General features: G+C 45.0%; 1 protein-coding gene across 3 annotated transcripts in view; it reads left to right on the forward strand.

Moving 5' to 3' along the window:
- The window catches only part of DRD3 (dopamine receptor D3), a 33,193-nt gene extending 17,068 nt beyond the window's left edge, over window positions 1-16,125 (forward strand). Inside the window, exons 3-7 of one of the 3 annotated variants that reach the window (XM_087861612.1) lie at window positions 2,488-2,630; window positions 9,969-10,165; window positions 11,234-11,311; window positions 14,042-14,387; window positions 15,515-16,125. In XM_087861612.1, the coding sequence (XP_087717738.1) occupies window positions 2,488-2,630; window positions 9,969-10,165; window positions 11,234-11,311; window positions 14,042-14,387; window positions 15,515-15,711 (961 nt within the window). In that variant the 3' untranslated portion in view covers window positions 15,712-16,125. The remainder of the gene's footprint in view (window positions 1-2,487; window positions 2,631-9,968; window positions 10,166-11,233; window positions 11,312-14,041; window positions 14,388-15,514) is intronic. The other 2 variants (XM_045785625.2, XM_045785624.2) reach the window with 2 other exon arrangements.
- The last annotated feature ends 657 nt before the right edge of the window (window positions 16,126-16,782 follow it).

A 16,782-nucleotide genomic window follows, 5' to 3' on the forward strand; every position in this document is an offset into this window, starting at 1 on the left:
TAAATCGAAGGCTGGGGCACAACGCTAGGTCTGGAGAGAAGGAAGTGGGTCATACCTTTCCTCCCCACCTCCCAACAGCTGTTTGGTCGCCATAGCCCTGTGGGTTCCAGGCTCAGCCTCTCTTCCAAGGCGCCTCAGGGATCACTGCGAGGGGCCAGACATCCTTGACTCAAAGCCCCAGCCCACTGCCCCAGCAGAGTCCGAAGTCCTGAGGAGAGTGACAAGCCTAGAGGAACACCAGGTGCTACTCGCCTGCTCCTTGATCACCAAGTTAGCGACTCAAGAGAGGATTTATAACATACGTGCATCAGAAGAGGGGAACTGAGGTCTCACGGGCCTCCGTTGGGGTGGGTGATGGGATCTTAATCTGACCTTATTAAAGATCTCTATTTCTCGCTCTTGAGAAAGAAGCCACGTCACACGTCATGGTACCAAGGCCAAGTCCTGCAGAGTCGGCCTCCATCTCGGCGCTCAGAGCTGATTCTGAAGCTGCCCTTGTGGGAATACGAATGCTAACATATGAACTTGAGGGCCAGATGCACAAGAGGTGATGCTTTAGGCAGGCGTGTGTGCCCCACCCGCTCCAGCCCAGGGTCTGTGCTTCCCTTCCTCAGCGCCAAGCCTTGAGGGACACAAGAGGAGCTGAGGAGGAGCCTGCTCTGAATCTGGCCTCTAGCTTCCCCGGACACGGAGAAGACAAAGAAAGCTTGAGCCTGTGTAGACACAGCTATACACACTAGATTCCTTGAGCTTGGCTAGGATTCGAATTGTCCTCTTAGGTGGAAGGCTTTCGGGATGCACAAGGCAAGCAATCAACAGCTTCTTACTACTTGTGTGGTGAAGGACCTCTGAGGAATACCAAGGCTACAACATGATTTATCAAGTAACAAATCGTACGGGAGCTATGTCTCTGTGGCCATGAGGCATGCAGTTGCCTCATTATTGAACTTGCCCAGTTCCTGGTTAAACCAGGCCCACCCAGGATAATCCCCCTTTTGATTAATTCAGTCTATTGATTAGTAATCTAATCACAGCAGTACCATCACGTGGTATTCTCAAGTTCGGCCTCCATTCAGTGTGGGGGATAGTACAGGGCAAGCAACTTGGAGGCCATCTTAGAATCTGCCTTTCTCAAGCAGTTTCCAGCTGGGGGGTCCAGGATGGGGAGGACATGATGATACCTACTTTTGGAGCCTGGCATCCGGGACCAGCCAGGAGGCCGTGGCCATCACGGAGAGCAGCCGGTAGGAAAGAGATGCATGGGTAAATGGGGAAGACATCATAAGTAAATGTACAGGACCGGCTATCTTTCTGCTCGGTGGCTGGCAATGCGTGAGAGGAGTTGCCACAGAAAAGATGATGTCCCATAACACAACTGTGTGTTGACCGTGCAAGAGCATGTGCTGTAGACAAAATGTTTGTGGCTCCCCCAATTCGTATGTTGAAATCCTACCCTCCAAAGTGATGGTATTAGGAGGTGGGACCTTCGGGTGATGACGAGGGCATGAGGGTGAAGCGCTCGTGAATGAGATCAGTGCCCTTAGAAAGGAGACCCTGGGGAGTTCCTTCGCCCCTTCTGCCCCGTGAGGGCACCGTGAGAAAGTAGCCATCTATGATCGAGGAAGCGGACCCTCACGAGACACCGAATCTGCCAGGGGCTTGGTCTTGGACCTTGCAGCTTCTAAACTGTGAGAAGTAAACGTTTGTTGTTTAAGCCACCGAGTCTCTGCTGTTTTTGATAGAGAAGCCTGAATGGACGAAGAGAGCATGAAAACTGGATTTGGAAATAAGCCTTCACTAGATATTACTCATCTCTACTTTTAAGATCTCCGCCACTTGACCTTCGGCTCAGGGCGTGATCCTGGCGCTCCGGGATCGAGTCCCACGTCGGGCTCCTCCGCTGGGAGCCTGCTTCTTCCTCTCCCACTCCCCTGCTGTGTTCCCTCTCTCGCTGGCTGTCTCTCTGTCACATAAATAAATAAAATCTTAAAAAAATAAGTAAATAAAATAAAATAAAATCTCCACCACTTGGAATAGTTGTCACCAGGAGGGTTAGAATTTATATTAGGATACAAGCAGGGGTAAACATCCTCTTTGGGCACAGTTCTATCATTATCTGAAAAACTGTGGGAGAGAGTAAAGGCACACAGGCCAGCACCCAGACTCTTGGGGGTTCGGGTATGCGAGTACAAGTTTCAGGCACGCTGGGCCTCAACCACCACTGGCTGAGAAGCCCGCCAGCAGCCCAGGCTGTGGCTTTACTAACTTTGTTCTTTCACCGTTTCCCTGCTCAGGGAGTTCTTCATCTCTCTCAGCTCAACCTTTCTACATTTTCACTTAAATACCCTTTCTCTCTTTCTCCAACCAAACTCTTTTTTCCTGCCACATGTATCACCTAGATTAGTTCTCTAGGAACCTCTGTCCACTATTGGAACCATTCCCCCATCCCTTCGCTTCATACCCATCCGTCTCCCCTTCCTTTCGCAGGTACACCGCGGTGGTCATGCCAGTTCACTACCAGCATGGCACAGGACAGAGCTCCTGTCGGCGCGTGGCCCTCATGATCACAGCCGTCTGGGTACTGGCCTTTGCTGTGTCCTGCCCTCTCCTCTTCGGCTTCAACACCACAGGTAACGATGATGGCCCTCTGATGACACCCATGTGATTCACGGCACGCATGAGTGGCTCTGAGTGGTGCTTAGACTGGAAATTTCTGACCCTGATCAGCATACTTCAGAATCAAATAAGGATGCCATAGACTGCAAAGCTTTGGGTTTTGATTCAAGGTCAAAGTGGAACCTCATCAATTACTGGCGCATGAAGTTCTTCCCAGTTAGTGAAAAGTCTGGCCTACCTTTATTTTGAAAGAAATGTCATTGTATTCATGGGAAGCGATGTGCCAGTTAAAAAATTAAACTAAATTAATAATTCAGGTGAGATTTGCTAATGAAAAGATGACAGTTCATAATGGACTTACAGTGCAAATAATACTATAAAAGCCCTCAAATGGGATCTATATTTCTGATTTTATACTAAACAAAAACCATTTCTGGCATTTGGGAGCTAGTATAGATCCCTAAGTTATTGGAGAGTATATTTCTTATATCTTAATATACAAAAATTCTGGCCGTGATGGTTGGCACATGGTGCATCGTCTGTTGGACAGATGGATGGATGGATGGACGGATGGACGGATGGTTGGATGGATGGATAGACTTATGGATTCATTAACAATGTGAATATCTGAGATGTTTGGTTTTTAGACATAAGACACTGATCCAGATTTACACCTCGTATGGATCACTGCCTTCTTGGGCTGTTCCATATACATTTCGGGCATTGAATGAAAACTACTAGCACATGTAATAAAGTTACAGGTAATGACAATAAACACTGAGCATTTGCTGAGAACTAATTGAGTCACGTTCTAGTGTTCACCTGGATTTGTTTAATTCCTACTATCTTCCAAGTTCATTAGTTGCTGGTGTATGTGTACAAGTCACATAGCTGTGTATTTATATGTATACAGATATTATACATAGCATATTGCATATAAATACAGGCAAATCCTAACTTATGAATAGTCATCAAAGACTCCTTTGCTGGCCAATGATATAAAAGTCAAAACACATTTAGGAAGACAGATAGAGGCTCTGGAGTGAAAAAAACCTACCTTCAAACTTCAGCTCTGCGACTTACCAGCCGTGCTCCTTGAACAAGCTACTTGACTTTTCTAAGTTTTCTTATTGACAAATTTAGGATAATAATACACTGAAGCATACACTTGAGCAAATTTAAATATATAGACTGGGTCTATATATTTAGTTGGAAACTTTCCAGCATTTATTTTTTTATATGGCCCCCCCTACACATAAGCCCGTCAACTTCATTTCTGAAGCTGCATGTTGTGTTTGAACTCTTTATGATACGTGACATAATAATGTATGTATCCTACATCTTTACTTACTACTCTTTGGGGCTGTAATGAAACCATGTGTATCTTTGTATGTGCTTCAGGAGATTTTTCCAAGCAAATTTCAGCTCTAGGTAACGTTCACTTTAATCATCGACTTTAGAATCTGACACTACATATGATATAATTCCACTGTACTTGCTTCATAGAGCTTTTTTATGATTAAGTGAGGATTAAATTGGAATAACATATGTAGACCCGCCAAACACACACCACACGCTGAAGGTCGGGTTTCTTTGTCTGCTACATTGAGGGTTAAGTAGTGAGTCATCCAACGAATATTTGCCTAGTTAACTCAGGGTGTTCCTAAAATATGATATTACTAGCATGTTTGCATTACTCATTACCCTTAGTTACTTTGTTGTTTTCACTGAACGATACTTTATATACACAAACATGGTCGTGGACACATACATACTCCCCCCAAAGCAACATTCCCTAACACAACTCTAAGAGGCTGCCTAGCATTAAAATACTATTTTTGATGAGTGTTAAATGTGCTCTTTGGGTCCGTCTGTTAACTAAGCCATGTTCTAAATCTTAGTTTCTCTTTTTTTTTTTTTTAAGATTTTATTTATTTATTTGACAGAGAGAGACAGCCAGCGAGAGAGGGAACTCAAGCAGGGGGAGTGGGAGAGGAAGAAGCAGGCTCCCAGCAGAGAAGCCTGATGTGGGGCTCAATCCCAGAACGCCAGGATCACGTCCTGAGCCGAAGGCAGACGCTTAACGACTACACCACCCAGGCACCCCTAAATCTTAGTTTCTATACAAAAATACATTATTCTAAGTTGGAATCTGCAGTATGGGAACTCACTACCCCGGGAGACCAAGGCACTGCTGACCCGTGGCCGGCAGCAAATCCCCACCAACATTCAATCTGCCTAGTGGCTCTTCATATTCATTCTGGGAGGTTGGTGGGGGCTGTTCTACTCATTCTCACAGACACAAGCACACACACACCCTAGTAACAGTTAAAAACAGTCTCAAAATCTGATATTAGACAGAGTTCCCAGTTAATGTCAACATCAAAGCGCAGATGAATGATGAGCTAATTGCAGTGTTGTTGCCACCAGTGAGATCATTATTATTCCAGAAACAAAACTCAGAAAACTGTCTCTCCGAAAGCATTTTCAAATATAGAATTGAGAAGGCAAAAACTGCCCGTGGCTCAGCGTGTACACTCTGGTTGCTCTCTCATCTCTTTCAATCTGTCTCTTACTTTAAAGATGTACATGATTTATTCTGTTGCAACTTTTTTTAAGTCATTGATTGATTGATTGATTGATTGATTGACTGCAGTAATCTCTACATCCAACGTGGGGCTCGAACTCACCACCCCAAGATCATGTTCTTCTGACTGAGCCAGCCAGGTGCCCCTCTCTCTCTTACTTTTAAGTTTATTAATAAGACTATAGTCTTAGCATCCAAGTGTCAGGTCCATTATAAAGGCCCGTGAATATTAGCTACTGCTATTGTTGTTATCGCCGTGTGTTAGAAAAGGCTTCTGTGCATCAAAATTGAACTATGCACCCACTCCAAAGAAAATCTGAGCAGCAGTAGTTCTGCTGGTGGTTATAGAGATCAGTCCGCTCATCCTAGGACACAGTTCAGGGAATTAGTGAGCAGAACTCGAGGCAAGGAAGCCCAGTCGTCCTTCTCTGCCTCGGTCTGACCTTCACAGTACAGCTTCATTATCTTGATGGATGTGGGTTCCTCTAGCACCTCTTCCATCTATAAGGAAGCTCCCAAGTTCATTCGAAAGCCCAATATAAATGACTTCACTCAGCCATTTGTTTGTACTCACCCTGAGAAAAACAGAGGAGAAAAGGGCAGGATACCACCAGTGACACCTGATAGCGGAAGTGGATGGATTTTCACTAAGCAGTGCCACACAGGGGAACTTTCTGGCAGAGTTCTTTTTAATGAAATGAGCTGCCATGTGGGATTGTAGGCTGCCAGACAACATAAGGCAGAAAAAAAGTTGAACTTCAGTTTCCTTCATCTCGGCATTGTTCTTATTGTCCGAGAAAAGGGCAACATGCATTTCTGGATATGCACATAAGGCAGGACCTTGGGTCACAGAGAGTTCCAAGGTTGGGGGACCTGGCTGATCAGCGTTGCCCCAGCTGCCAGCTGGGGCCCAGCAGTCTAGCTAAATACCCCCTCATTGACAGCATGGAGTATTGGTACTAGAGGAAACTCAAGAATCCCTGAATGGGCAGCCCAATCCTTTCATTTCACAGATACAAGACTAATAGTCTAAGTTTTCCTTTGAAACAAGGAAATGGAGGAGTACTATCTAGATGTGAGCAACAGAATCCCTCGCCTGGCTTTCAGAACACCGGAGCTGGTGGAAGCCTGGTCGAGAAACACATCATTAAAAGAATAACAGGCTCATCCTAAATCCGGATGCATCAGGCTCTCCTGTCTTCGCAAACAAGGGGAAGATAAATCCTTCCATGAGTTTTAGTTCATGAACTTGTCAAGTCAACCTGCTTTTGGCCTTACCCTTCATATCACTGTGGGACTCAAGTTCCCAGGCTAGCCCACAAAAGCCTCTTCCAACCCTTTACGGAGCTATTTAGTGTTTTTGTCACCCAGCATGGTGCCTGGAACAGACTAAGTACTCCATAAACTTTTGTTGAATGAATAAGTGGATGAGTTCTTCTTATCATCTTTTCTTCCTTAAGTGTTGAAATTAGTTGGGGTAAACATCCTCGATATCAGAGAATGAGGCATAAACCCCTGGTTTCCCCCATTATCTTCCAGCCAGTGTCTGCTTATGTGCTTATGTAAAATGCTCATTTGTCCACTTCCCTCAAGTATTCGTCCTTCATGTATTCACCCAGTAACTACTGTACTAATAGCACAGTACTGTTCTGGTTAAATAGTCAAGACAAGGCAGCTCATCTCCTGGCGGGGGGGGGGGGGGGCTCACTACCCTCACCACCTCATCTGGGACTCAGCAGAGAGAAGCTTCTGGAACTCCTGCCCCACCAATGGGACACATACCCAGACCAAGCCCAGTGGGGTCCAGGACAGGGCCTCACTCACTGGCCACCAGCCTCCAGTGCCACTTTACCCGCTGACAGTCCTCACAGGACTTCGCGGCCTGGAGAAAATGTGGGAGAGGCCACAGAGCTCAATCTAAGAATGGGCAGCAGTTTACTCGGATAAGAGAGGAAGGCAGGGATGACTGCACAGGCTCAGTGATGGTACACGGAGGGCCTTCGTGGCCAGCAATTCTGGAATAGCTCTGTGTTCTCTCTTCGCTCTTTCTTGGGTGTACGCTTTCCATATTTTAAAGGAAAAATAAAGACTTGCCCGTAAAACATAAGGTATAAGGGGTTATCTAGACACACATAAATGCAGGTCTCCCTTCTACCGTAGATCGCGAGCTGCCCCGTGACCGTCCCTGGAAGCAAACACTGATAATCTTAGAGATAATGCTTGAAACAAGTATGTGTGCATGTGTGGGTGTAGCTACTTTTTACATGAGTAGAAGCATATTATACCCACTTCTGCTCCTGGCTTTTTAAGAGTAAGAGTTAATACCCTTGGGTATGAAGGAGCGCCCTTGTCGGGATGAGCACTGGGTGTCGTAAGTCAGTGTCGTATGTCAGTGATGAGTCACTAAACTCTACACCTGAAGCTAATATTACACTGGACCTTAACTAACTGGAATTTAAATAAAAACTTGAAAAAAAAAGTCAGAGTTAATATATAAGATCTAGAGGTCAGCTTCCCAGGACCCAGAGGAGAGGAGAGAAGGGCAGAAGGTGTATCTGGAGGAAGACGGGGGCGTACCTCGCACACCAGCAGAGGTAACCAGATGAACAGCGGGTATCTCTCCCTGCCACCGTCCTGGCCCCCTTCTCACCAGCAAAACGTGCTCAGACAGCTCCTCACAGGAAGCGTCTAAATCGTGGTCAGATGCTGACAACAGGGGAGCTGATTTCAGGAAGAGGGCCGATCACTGCCTGCATGACTCCTTATAGATGCAGAAAGACCAGCAGCTGCCACCCTAACCTACCCCAACCCCATCTCCCCCAAAACACCAGAGAATGCCCACCTGGTGACCACTGCTCGAAGTTTTATAAGCCATCTTCTAAAGGAGGCTGATGCAGACTTGGTGAGAAGACATTAATTTTACCTGAATTTTACCCTCCTCCCAAGACAATCAAAAACTTTGGGAGCAGCTCCTAAAGACCCTCGTGTCATTATAATGCCTTGCTGAGAACGGAGTACGCTTTTTTTTTCTTTTTAACTATTAGCTGTTGCTCCTCTCCCTCCCCCAGAGGTACTGTTCTTTGTAACTCTCTACAGGTTTCCATTCCAAATGATACCGTGCCTTTTAAGTTCAAACAGCTCAGAGGAAGTATATAATAAATAATAATAGTAAAGAATAAATAGTGATAATAATAGCTACCGCTTATCCTCAGTTAGTCTCACAACCACTACACGAGACCTTATTTTTATCCTTCTTTTCAGATAATGAAGCTGAGGCTTGAATGTGCCCAGGTTCACACAGGTAGTAAACGGCAGACCTGGGTCTCACACCCCAGGCCTGGCCTCTGTCTACCTCCAGTGAGGGGCCCATATGGCTGGCTGCCGCCCTCTCCCCGCTAGCTCACACCTGTGGCTGTATCTCCTGAGGCCAGATTTGGGGTTGTTGAGAATCCCCTGCCCTTTATGAAGATTGGTTGGGTGTGCCAACAGCCGTTGCTGACAGCGCTGGGCAAAGTGTAAATTTGCCATTCCCAGTGGTAGAGGGGGGTTAGTCAAAGTGGTAGAGGGAGGCGAGTCAAAATCACAGAAAGAACATTGGTTGTAAGGTCACAGTAACTGGAGAAACATATCCAGGCTCTGCCTCTTTCAAGCTATGGGATGCTGGGCCACTTACTGAACCTCTCTGAGCCTTAGTCTGCTCACTTGAGAATAGAGTCAGTAATGGCTCCCGTGCCGCATAACGTTGCCACAATGATTAGGTAAGATGATGTGTATAAAGTCCTTGGCACACCATCTGGAAGATATCAGCTTTCTTCCCTTTTCTCTTCTAGATGAGGCAGGTTACAGGCCCTATTCTGGGAAGAAAGGAGTTTCAACATCTGCTAGCAAAAAAGGCAAAACCACAGGGACTCTCTAAAGTGTAGCGACAGGTGCATTTCAGGTCATAAAGCAGGGACAAAGGTGCTCCTCATTTCACATTGTCCACAGTGGCAGTATCCTTAACAGCCCTCTCCCCATCCTACCCTGTCCAGTCCTGAAATTCCCTAAAAAACAGAATTGCCTGCATTCAGCCACCACCACCTGCCCTGCACCTCAGATTCAAACTGGAGACCCGGCATTCTCAACAAAAAAGCCTTCCTCTCTTTGCCTTCAACAACCCTTTAATGCCTCCACACCAGCAGGCCCTTTTGTGGGGGCTGCCTCGCTCCCAGGAGCCTCTGGCCTGTTAAGTCTGATGCTTCTCCAGCTTCCAGGCCACATTCCTCTGTGACACTTAACGCAGCATTCAGGAAGATCGCCTGTCTGTCTAGACTGAGCCCTTCAAGGGCAGACGTGTTTGCAGCCCAGTGTAGAGCAGCGTCTGGCATGTAATCACTGCGTAATTTTCTTTTTAAGGGAACTGTGAGCAACACAAGGATGAAGTGGACCTCCTCCCCTCAGGGTACTGACACTGACAACATAATATCCTGCATCCCCACAACTTAACAATCAGCCGTGTGTGCTAGCAACACTGAGGAGGCAAGGCAAGGGTGGAGGGGCACAGGGGACGCAAGAGTCACTTCTGACTGAGGAGCTGGTAGAAGGCTCCACCAGTGAGACAGCATGTGGACTGAGACACAAGGAAGGGGGAGGGGGACCCAGAACTCTTGCTTCCTGAAGCTCCATGTGGATTAAATGGTGGAGACACCACACATGGTGTGGGGCCATATTGTGTGCTCCCCACTGATGTGTCCTGCTTGGCTTTCTCTTTTTCTCTCATTCACAGGAGACCCCACTGTCTGCTCCATCTCCAACCCTGACTTTGTCATCTACTCTTCAGTGGTGTCCTTCTACCTGCCCTTTGGCGTGACTGTCCTCGTCTATGCCAGGATCTACGTGGTGTTGAGACAGAGGAGACGGAAACGGATCCTCACTCGACAGAACAGTCAGTGCATCAGTGTCAGACCCGGCTTCCCTCAACAAGTAAGCACCTCGGCGGGGCAGAGGGAAAACAGTGCCCAACCCTGGAGCTTCCCAGCCTTGTGTCCAGAGCACCTGCTTTCGCTCATGCTGCCACACTGGACACACACATCTCACACGCACCTTCTAATCTGCTCATAGTGGCTATGCTTCAGAGTAGGAAATCAAATCCAAAAGGTGCATCGTGAGTCTTCCCTAGAGCTCACATTGCTTGGCAAGATGATAGGATAGTTTCTGGACTTCTTCTGCTTTCCAGCAAAGTTTTTCATTGCCCCCAAAGGGCCGACGGTACAAATATCACACCGGATTTGCAGTTTTAGGGTGGCAGCTGTACCATGCACTGCTGATAGGTCCCCAGGATTAGCTTTTTAGGAGACCACTTATTCCAAGAATCACTGGGGTCCATGGAAAGCTCTTTTCCTTACTAGGTCTGCCCCTGTGTCAAAGTGCTGACCAGCTTATGAAATGGAATGCTGATGATGCATGTTCTTGGGCCTTTCGAGGCTCTGAGAAGGAGAGCTGCCTCAGCACTGATCTTCCCTTTGCTTGGGCTGGAAAGTCTGCTCATCCCAGTGTCTGGCACATGCTTGCAATCTGCTAGGGAAGGGACAGCAGGAGTATTATACAGCCTCTGCCTTCATGGCGTTGAGAATCTAGACAGGCAGATAAAGCACCCCTCTACCCAAAGTTAACTCACAGCCCCAGGATGTTTGTGAAATAAGATGAAGACAATTAAGCACTGAAATAGAAGTGCCATAGAGGTTATGAGAGAAGAGGTCAATATGCTCAGGAAAGGGCTTCACGGACAGAGTAAGAACTGAATTTGATCTTGAAGGCAGGTCTAGTTCGGATGGCTAGATTAATTTATGATGACCTGAGTGAGAGTCAGTCTCTCAAAGTTGAAGTCCCACAGTTTGGGTAGAACTAGAATATTGGTTCCCATGAAACAGGAGGTAAGGACCTGAAACTGAGGTTATGAACAAACATTGAGGATATTCAAAACATTGGCATCTGTATGGTTCCTCCATGTAGACCTTAACCTACCACTGTTTCTCTTTCAACCCACCCTAGTCTTCCTGTCTGAGGCTGCACCCCATTCGGCAGTTTTCAATAAGGGACAGATTTCCTTCAGATGCCACGGGGCAAATGGTAAGTAAGCCATCTTTGATTATAGGAAAAAAATAAGATAACTTTTCTCAACACTCTGACTTGACTTGCTTCCACTTCTACCCCAAAATGCAATGGCCCCAATCCCTTACTTGTATCTATTGTATATAACAAATGTGAGATCCTGATTTGAGCTTCAGAATAGGAATCACCAAATGATATGCAGAAAGCATATCACTATTGAGCTAGATCCCAACGACTGGAGCCAGTGACTCTTAGACATGGTGTGAGGGTGCCATCCAGAATCACTTGCCTAGAGGGAACAGGGTGTCAATGGAACACACATGGGAGAGCCAAGAAAAGCAGAGAATAGAGGCTAATGTGAGACTTTCAAGTGCTCTATTTCCCACTATATATGAAGGAAAACCAAAAAAATTTCATGGTCACCCTTATCCTTGTCCTTTCAATTCAAGCCAGCCCTGCATCCCCAAGCAAGCTGAGTGCAGAATGGAAGTGTTAGAAGATCAATATTCTTCTCCCTGAACTCCAAGAAAATGTTAGGAATAACATTTTAAGAACTCATGAAGGTCTGAGCTTTTTCCAATCTCTGTATAGCTAATTAACCACTTTTTACACAGGCCCACTATAGCAGTTTGAGATTCTTACTGTAAATAATTTTTTTAATAGGCAAGAATTTTCGAGTTGCCTATAGCAGAGGCCAAAAGGAAAAAAGTGGAGACTACTAAAGAGAGAATAGAGAAGCAAGAGACTGGCATAGCCAGGAGTTTGGAGAAATAGGTTCTGTCCTACCATCTGGGACTGGAGGGCTCTGCCAGCCAGACCCAAAAGAATCCAGTGTTTCTTCATGCCAGTCATGGAGGTAGTGATGCAGGTTTGCAGAGAGCTGAAAAATACACTCACCAATGTATAGTCTGGGAAGGATCAATTTTCTTCTTTAGGATTAAATTTCCACATCTGTAAAATAGAGACAAGTCATACTAGATCAATGTTCTTAAACCTGAGATTTCATAAGGACAGTCAAGAATTTGTCTCCAGTCCCTTAGTTTCCGAAAGAATGCATTTGAAGTTAAATATCAACACTTTTAGAAGATTACTAGATGCCAGCACAATCATAATCTTGGTTATAAATGGCCATTCATGTAAAACACAATATGCTTGTATTAATTATTTAAAAACCCCATCAAAATGAAAAAAATTTTTTAAATTATATTATACTAGAATCCCAATGAATACCTCTGTAGAGCATATGGTATTTTAAAAATGTCATATCGTTTTAAAAGGCCCATTGCTTTGATTCATTCAACAGTGTTTCTGAGTGTGCAGGGTGCACTAGCACTGTGATTCCTGGAACTGAGGAGAGAGTAGTGAGCATTCTTGGTTGTTGACACTAACATATAGACAAAGGAATTTACTGGAAGGGTACCAAGTAGCTCAGACTCAGTCAGAAGGCTGGAGAATAACTTCAGATGAAGTTGTTCATGCCTAAGGAAGAATCTGGTTGGAAGACCTACCATCACTGCTAGACAAATTCTGAAGTGTTCAGGCTTCATCAGCTCCAATTCAAGGTCTTAGGTGCAAATCTCCAATGGGCTAGGCTTGGTTTATGTGCCAGAGCTCTAGATGACTGGTGGGGATGTGCAGAGAGTGAATATATGGCTTTTATGACTTCAGTAATAGGAGCTAAGGGGTCCTGCCTGCTACTCAGGATTAACACAGTGTCTGATTCTTCAAACATGGAAAGAAGTTCAGGTGTTGAGCACCCACACATCCCCACCAAATACCAGAAACGTCCACATACTCACAGGGTCCACTCATCCTAAACCTATTTTTCCCAACTTCTTCTTTTCCCAACTTCTGTTTTACAAATGAGGCTCAAAGATATTTAATTAACTTGTCCAAGGATCCATCTAATAAGTAGGAAAGTTGAGGTGGAAATCCTGGGTTTTCCTTTCCTTTCCTATCCTTTCCTTTCCTTTCCTTTCCTTTCTTTCTTTTACTTTTTATTATGGAAAATTTCAAAAATAAAAAAGTAGAAAGACAAATATAACAAATCCTTCAGTAGCCGTGAGCCAGCTTCAGCGATTAACTTGTGGCCAATCTTATTTCATTTCATCTGCACTCCCACCTACCCTCATCCATGCCTAATGGATTCATATGAAGCAAATCCCAAACATCATAACATTTCAGCAAAAATATTTCTGTGACGCTCTCTAAGGAAGACTCTTCATAAAATGTATAATCACAATACATCACCCTAAGCAAATAAATAACTCCCTAATATCATTACATATCCAATCAATGTTCACATTATCCCAATTGTCTTGTAAGTTTTTCATAGTTGGTTATATGAATCAAAATTCAAATAAGACCCATACTTTGCAGCTGGTAAATGGGATTGTTGTTGTTGTCGCAATCTATTTGTTGGAAAAAACTGAGTCATTTGTCTTACAGAGTTTCCCACATTCCAGATTTTGTGATTTATATCTTAGTAGAATCATCTCACGTGTTCCTCTCTATATCCAGCTCATTCTAACTCTAAAAGGCCAGGCTATAATCCTATACTACCCTCCTGAAGGGATTACTGTGATTCTCAACTGTTCTATATCTGGTAGGTGTTTTTTAGTTTTGAAGACAGAAGCAGATTTCACGTACCTTAACTTTTCCTGATCCCCTTACTCTCAGATGTGCCCTCAGTAGATTTCACAAAAAGATGATTTCCTCAAACTTTTTTGCATGCTCTTTCCTTTTCAGGAGCATTCGGAAGATAAACAGTATCCCCAGAAATGTCAGGACCCCCTCTTGTCCCACCTGCAGCCACTCTCCCCTAGCCAGGCACATGTGGAGCTGAAACGCTACTACAGCATCTGCCAAGATACTGCATTGGGGCGACCAGGCTTCCAAGAAGCTGGAGGAGAGTTGAAAAGGGAAGGGAGGACTCGGAACTCCCTCAGCCCCACCATGGCACCCAAGCTCAGCTTAGAGGTTCGAAAACTCAGTAATGGCAGGTTGTCAACATCTCTAAAGCTGGGGCCCTTGCAGCCTCGTGGAGTGCCACTTCGGGAGAAGAAGGCAACCCAGATGCTGGCCATTGTGCTTGGTGAGTTTGGGTCATGTTGAGTTGGGTTGAGTTGGGTTGAATTTGGTTGGGTTAGGTTGAGTTTGGTGCAGCTGGCAGAAATGGAAATCCAATAACTGTGATATTTATAAATGTTTGCGATTCAGTTGAGAAGGGTTTGCATATCCATGTTAACTCTGGTGAAAATTCAAAAGACCTGGGCTGAAATTATGAAATATAAAATTGGACAAGTGACCTAAGTGAATTGCATTTATCCATTGTGTTTGTTGTCTATCACGTGAAAGTATAATGGATAAATCAAATAATAAATAAGATAATAATTAAATAAAAGTGTCTGGCACATATTGGATATGTAATAAAGGCTTACTTATTCAAAAATATTAAGTGAAAAAATAAGGATGCAAAAAACTGCTGTCATATGGTGTGATAACATCTAGATTATTTCAAATACAGAGAAAGAAAAACATGAAAATTAATTCACCAAGATGTCAAAAGTGATTGTCTTTGAGTGGTGGGTGGTTATTTTTCTTCTTTCTACTTTCTTGCATTTCCCAAGTTTTCCATAATGTACAAAGTCAGGGTTAGTTTTATAGTAGAAAAAAAGAAAATTTATTTAAATAAAGAAAAAAATTGATAAGTCATATAGAGCATATAGAGTTAGTGAAGGCAATTCCTCCTGTTCACTGCCACTGGCAAACCTCGCGCTCTTGTATCTCAGGGACTTTATGAGAACACCTGGATGTAATCTCAACAGGAGGAACTGTCAGTCATGTCTTCAAGGTCTTCTTCCTAATGGTGCCTAGGATCATGTCTTGCACAGCTAGACATTAAGTAAATATTTGAATTGAATTGAGAAGTAGAAAAGACTAGTAAAGAGCTACCTAAATATCAAACTAGAAAATCGATTTAGGAACAAAGGCCTGAGATGAATCAAAGATGTAAGCATGTAATTTTCTCATCCAAAAAGAAAAAGGAAAAAAAAGTGGCTAATCACACCTACTTCGTAGGGTTGGTGTAAAAATTAAATGGGTCTGTAAAATTCCAGCATGGTGGCTGGCACAAAGCAAACAACAGTGAGTCATTTTCATGTTACAACAAAAGGAGTAAGCAAACCCCTTATCCAGTTTCTCTCTTCCTTTGCAACCCAGGAGCCTTCATTGTCTGCTGGCTGCCCTTCTTTTTGACCCACGTTCTCAATACCCACTGTGGAGCCTGCCACGTGTCCCCAGAGCTTTACAGCGCCACCACGTGGCTGGGCTACGTGAACAGTGCCCTCAACCCCGTGATCTATACCACCTTCAATGTCGAGTTCCGTAAAGCCTTCCTCAAGATCCTGTCTTGCTGAAGGAGAGGGAAGCATACTCCCTGTGCCCACCCTTAGCTGCCAGGCCATTGCGCCACTGGCCAGGGCCTGCTCAGAACGACTGTGCTGTGTTCTCTGGCGTGGGGTAGGAAGAAGACTCCTGGAGCCAGGACCTCCCCGAGGAGCAGGTGTAACCAACTGCTTCTTCCTAAACAGAATGCTCTACCCAGACCCCCAGCTAAAATCTGACTTCATCCTGGCAGTCTTCAAGTGGTTGGGAGGTCCCCGAGTGACAAGCAATAATTCAGAAAGAAGCTGATAAAACATGACTCTACACACACACACGCAAAGTTGTCATCAGAGGCATGATTCATCACAGTGAAGGAAAAATGAACAGATCTCATAATTGTCAACTCGCCGGGGTCCTTGGAATCTCAGCCAGTAAACTGTCTTGCAGAATAGCCAGTCTCTCTTCCTTCAAGCTTCTAATTAAACTATCAGGCTGACCTTGTACTGTTGTGGGCCCTTTTGGTCATTCCTTTTGTTCACGCTCTGCTGAATTGTAAAGGCACGGCCCATGCTTCTACCTCTCTGTTGAATCTGGCTGCAATTGGTGAGGGAAATTCCTCACCCTGAGGGAGACATGGTCCCACATTGGGACCTGGGCTTCCTTTCAAACCTTGCTACCCCTGTGTTGTAGCTCTCACTAAGAAGGCACTCTGGCTCCATTCCCATGTTCTCGGAGACTCAACTCCAGAGTAATTCAGGATGAGGATGTTAAGGGAAAAAGGAATGGCGGCTCCCACTGTAGTATCACTTTAAACCGTATGGTTCATAACATGCCTTAGACACGCTTTTCATAACGTGGCAAGGTTTTCCTACCCAGGAACCTTCATCTCCTGCTTCACAGAGACCCAATACTTTCAGACCCTAAACCCATTAAGTCTTTGGTGTCTACAAAGTGCCAGTCACCTCCCAGTCTCTAGACTGATGACAATGAAGAAGATAGCTCCTGCCCTCAAGGAGCCCACCACCCGCTCCTGTGTTTGTTCCTTTACTTGTAAGTGTGGGAGAGACTCCCCTAGACTGCCAGAGGACCTCAGAACTGAGGGC

Source organism: Ursus americanus, chromosome 4 (genome assembly GCF_024610735.1).
Source record: "Ursus americanus isolate L20-20 chromosome 4, mUrsAme1.1.p, whole genome shotgun sequence".
Lineage (NCBI taxonomy): Eukaryota > Metazoa > Chordata > Mammalia > Carnivora > Ursidae > Ursus > Ursus americanus.